At 40.3% G+C, this 5,000-nt stretch overlaps 1 protein-coding gene across 1 annotated transcript in view; it reads right to left on the bottom strand.

Moving 5' to 3' along the window:
- Positions 1-5,000, bottom strand: part of LOC138049324 (carbamoyl-phosphate synthase [ammonia], mitochondrial-like) — a 50,650-nt gene that overhangs the window by 4,688 nt on the left and 40,962 nt on the right. Inside the window, exons 36-38 of the mRNA XM_068895552.1 lie at positions 4,952-5,000; positions 3,914-3,988; positions 1,363-1,461 (exon numbers count right to left, since the gene is read on the bottom strand). The exon at positions 4,952-5,000 is cut by the window's right edge and continues 122 nt beyond it. Of these exons, the coding sequence (XP_068751653.1) occupies positions 1,363-1,461; positions 3,914-3,988; positions 4,952-5,000 (223 nt within the window). The remainder of the gene's footprint in view (positions 1-1,362; positions 1,462-3,913; positions 3,989-4,951) is intronic.

Raw genomic sequence — 5,000 nt, 5'->3', positions numbered from 1 at the left:
GGATTAACTTAATCCAGGATTAGCGTAAACTTTTATTTCGTGTTTTCAACTTTTTGGTGAAAGTTTCTTTTGCTTATTTTTGTTGTTCAAGATTGACTTCTTCTAATGTAAAGTTTTGCCGAATATCAGCGTTGAACAGCATTTGGGAGTAGATAAATTAACTCCTCGGTTAATTTATAATCTGGGATTAGCGTTAATCGGCTTTTGAACAACCGGGCCGTGTAGTCTAACCGGACAATTAACTCAAATACTTACGGACGTTTTTAACATAAACAATGCAGTTTTCTTTTTGCATGATAAACCGACAACTCAGTTTGCAGTCGAAGTTAACAACTTTTACGTACATGTTAGCTAAGAAGGTTCAGCCTCAGCTCCCAAATTAGACTTCCTTATAGCGTTCTCATACAAAAAGGAGTGTATGCCACAAACGAAACAATATCGCCCGTTTAAAATTAATGAAGGGGTTCCTTTCTAAAGAAACCTACTTCTGCGTTGGTGGGAAGTGCCGGAAATACGAACCGTCAAACATGAAAGTAAATCCATCACCGTAAGAATGATTTATGATCAGGAGTTTCGTATGTTAGCCCTTTGACACGGCGAACGGCCAACAAACGAAGCGCAATTTCTAATCTTGGGTATCTTGCGCTTAGCGTGAGCTCTAGCAAATTTTGAGTCGTTTTTTCGTTCGTCTGCTTTTTCAGCGCCATCTTGAATTACTTCATACGTGACACATCACTGCGCAAATGACCATCGCGCATCTCATGATTGTTAGCTCCTATTAGCTCCTATAAGATTGTTTCTTTCCCTACCCTTCCCCTTTACTTTCCAAAGCGACTGTCGAACGCACTTCAATAATCCCAGATTACGTTTTGTTCGTATGGCAAAAGAATTCCTTTGAGATCAACACGTGCGCGCGAGAAACTGACACTGAGCGAGGAGGAATCATCGAATTACGAGTCGTCGAGTGGAGATACTGCAACCCGTACGACAATTAACAAAACCATCATGAACATAACGAGATGTTTGCTGAATTTGATGGGAGTGAACCGTCTTCCTTTACAACTTTAAAATCAATTTGTGCTCAGAAAAAAAAAAAAACATGCGACAAGCATCTCAAATGGTCCTCCATGCCTACTTCTCAAGTAAACATCAATCCTTACAGAAAATAAAGTTCCTAACGTTAACGTTAATGAGATGAGAAAGGACAAACGAAGCAAACAGAACACTTTACAACGAGGGAAGCGTATTTGCAACTTACTGTTCTTTCTCATACAGCCCTCACACCGCATGGACAACACTTGAAGTCCTGTAGTCAAATTAATTTGGTCTTTGATTCTTGATTTATTCCGATAATTGCCTTACCTGAATACCAAGAAGAATACCCTTCTTAGGCAGACGGAAGCCAGTTGACATCAAGGCCTTCAGAAAAGCTTCGTCGACATTAGCGCCGAAACATGCGACCTGAAGCAAAACAAGACGAAGATTATGGGCAGGTGAAGAGTCTCATTTTTGGCGGGAAATTAAAATTTATACTCAAGTGCTGACCGTTCTTGATAACACCTCAAATTTGGGTATTTCACGTTGTTGTTTTGCTGGCGACGGAAAAGAAATAGACAAAAGTGAAAAAAGCACGTGCAGGGCGTGCAAAGCTATCGTTTTTGCCGACTAAATATGCAAATTTGTGACGTTCTTGTTGCCATCGACGTTCGCGCTAATTGTTTGTGCGCAACGTTACTGCGCAGGTAACGCGACTGTAATATGTCACGCATTACTTCGAGCATTAGTGAAGTTGAGGTTTTAAAACCTTTGCAAAAACCGTGGACGATAAGTCATGCAGAGCGTTGGATCAGAGAAGATTGTGATCAGTCAAAATTGACTTAAAATATTTATGAAAGTAAAGTAGACGACTGCACGACTGATATTCGCGAGGTTTTATCAGTCGTGCACTAGTCTACTTGACTGACTTTCATACGTATTTTTCAAGCATCAGTTAAAATAATATGGCGACAAAAACGCCGGGGGAAAAATTCCAGGCCGGCAAAAGAATGGCACATTTATTTCCGAATCATCATGAAACTTTAAAGAGAAGTGAGCGGGAGGATGGAAAAGCTCTGGAAAAGGTAGCTGATCGAGTAGACTAGTGGCTGAAAGTTTGGAAAACTCGAGGACGAACCGTTGCGTAAATTTAATGGGGCTGTTTCTTTTTAATGTTTTTATTACCCTACGAACTTAAGTTCAAAGTGAATGCATGTTTTTAAAGTTCTTTTCCTTTACTTTCGTGAAAATTGAGCAGTATTTTCGTCCTCGTCCGCTTGAATAGTGCGGACCTGCGTGGAAACAATCAGCGATTGAATTTCACAAAAAAACACACTCCAGAGGATGAGCATGACGGAAATGGAGAGATATTATACAAAACACCAACCAAATGAAGATGACCCCTGCCTAAAACTTCGTTGCTATTCTCGAGAAAGGTTTTTTTCGGTAAAAACCTTTCATCTCTTCAACGATCGATCCTCTCTTGGGTTCCAGTCCTTGCCCGACGGGTCACGCAAAAGCGTGACAAACGAACTTTTCCAAGAGCTTTGTAAAATCACATCGATTTTATTCGTTCAGATCATCGGTGACCCCTATTTTTTTAATCATGAATCAATTACTTTACTTACTATCTACAAAATATGATGAAATGAAAAAATTCTCACCGTAAGAAGTTATCTTTTTTTAACATTTTCTTTCCTCGTGCCATCAAATTCTGGTAGTGGTTGCAACGGATAGAGCTTACGAAAACGCTCGTCGAGGATGAACTCTACTGTTTACCACATCCCTAGTGGCATACAATTATTTAAAAATCGCACTCCTAAAAACCTATGCACGGAAACTTTCACTCCAACAGTTTATTTTTATGATTTTCGATGGATGAGCAGATGAGCCTACATCTCGCTATTATGTGCGATTTCTCGAAATTATGGAATTTTTCCACTGCCATTTTCTCCGAAACAAAGTCGGTGACCCCCATTTTTTTTTTTCATTTTTGGAGTAAGTACTTTATGACCTAACTCTAGGCGAGAAATGAAGAAAATCTCACCGTAGGAAGATTTTGGCGCGAACGTCCTTAAGCTCCAAAATAGGGAGTTTAAGAAATGACGACGGCTAGGGCTACGACAGCGCCACAAAACAATAATATCATTGGTTAAAAGAGCATAGAGCGGTTTTCAATTGAGTGTCGAAAGTAATTAGCGAATTGCACTGGTTTTCCATTACTTCACTCAGCGATTGGTTCAAAGTCCTCGCGCCATTTTTACAGTCAATCAGAAGTGAAACCAAAACCAATTTTTTCTTGAGCGTGCACATTTTCCCGCGCTTTATGTCGGCTACGTGTAATTACTTCGAGTTTTGATTGGTTTACTGGATTGTCTCCGTCCTTTTAGATTGGCCAAAGGAAGTACTTTGGTTTTGGTTTTACGATACTCGCTTGAAACTCACTCTAAATAATCGTGCCGCATTGATTTTAGCACGTAGGTTTGCGGTTCTCTGCATAACGACGAGGTGAAATCATCAAATTTGAGGTTTTGACGACAACGTAAAGATGCAACAGAGAATCTTTCATTCTCTATTCTTACTCTGAAACCGCTTGTACCAATTTAGTTTTAGAATACTTCGCCCATGTTGTAGGACGTGAACGAACGAGCCTGAATAATCGCGAAAGACTTGTGATAGAGCCAAGTTATATTTTGAGGTGACGTTTTCGTCGACTGCCGCCGTTGTAGATCTTAAAGTCCCTTTGTTTTGGTTAACTGTTTTTCATTTATCCTAGATCCGCCCCTGAGAATGCTCCATTGACTGTTTATAGCTGAAACGACAGAATGCGCGCGTCTTCTCTCACGCTTATTAAAAGAAATATTTTCTGTCTTCTTACCTCGCCAGTGGAAGCCATTTCACATCTGAGCAAAGGATCGGCGTCACGAAGACGAGGCCACGAAAACATGGGCGCCTGAGAAAGGAAAGAAATTCAAGTATCGAATTTAACTTTTCCCTACCGAATCGCCGACTACACGTTGTCCGAAAGCACAGTTGAAGCTACCGGAAAGGCTCATTTAAGTCAACTCTATATAACCTCATAACATTCTATTTCATCGTAAACTTTTCATCTCGCGAATTTCACTTTGAATCAGGGTGTCAAATAGCCGAATGGGAGAGGCACGGCGAAAAACACTTTGTTCGCTTGGTCTCAGCCAACACTCAGAGTCTTTAAAAAACTGAGGAGAAAGTGCTGCTTTTTAAATTACATTTGATAATGGTTAGACTTTCAAGTCTCGTCAGACAAGGATTATAAACCGTAGGCCCCGTCTATTAATCGACACAGTGGGATGTTAAAGCAGTAGTGTAGCAACTCTTGTTACCTGCTATTGTTTGGTATTTTGTAAACAGCTTCTATAGTTTTTAAGTCTAAGTCATTGTTTCAATTGTTTAGTCTTTTGTTTTGGCTTGCGTATCGAGCCAATCACATTATGCGTTACAAGAGCTGCTACATGAAACCAACACACCTCGTGAAGAGTACTAAGGGGGAGACCTCCGGTGTTGCTAGTCTTTCTCTAAGAGAATTGTAAACCTCCATGAAGCTGATGTGACAGAGCGGTTTTCAATTGAGAGTCGAAAGTAATTAGCGAATTACTTTGGTTTTGCATTACTTCACTCAGTGATTGGTTCTCGCCAATCACATGTGAAACCAAAACCAATCATGTCTCGCACGTGCACATTTTCCCGCGCTTTGTGTCGGCTACCAGTACTTACTTAGAGTTTTGATTGGTTTACTGGATTGTCTCCCTCCTTTTTGATTGGCCAAATTAATTACTTTGGTTTTGGTTTTACGATACTCGATTGAAACTCGCTCTATTATTTGCAGTAGGCAAATCATTACCATAATCACTAAAGGGATAACATAGAGATGACCAACCTTAATGCCGACATATCCAGATGGCTGTAAGGGCGTGTCCAAGTGGGGC

Source organism: Montipora capricornis, chromosome 5, assembly GCF_036669925.1.
Source record: "Montipora capricornis isolate CH-2021 chromosome 5, ASM3666992v2, whole genome shotgun sequence".
Classification (NCBI taxonomy): Eukaryota; Metazoa; Cnidaria; class Anthozoa; order Scleractinia; family Acroporidae; genus Montipora; species Montipora capricornis.
Note: the sequence above shows the minus strand (reverse complement) of the source record. Positions and strands in the feature narration are given on the sequence as shown.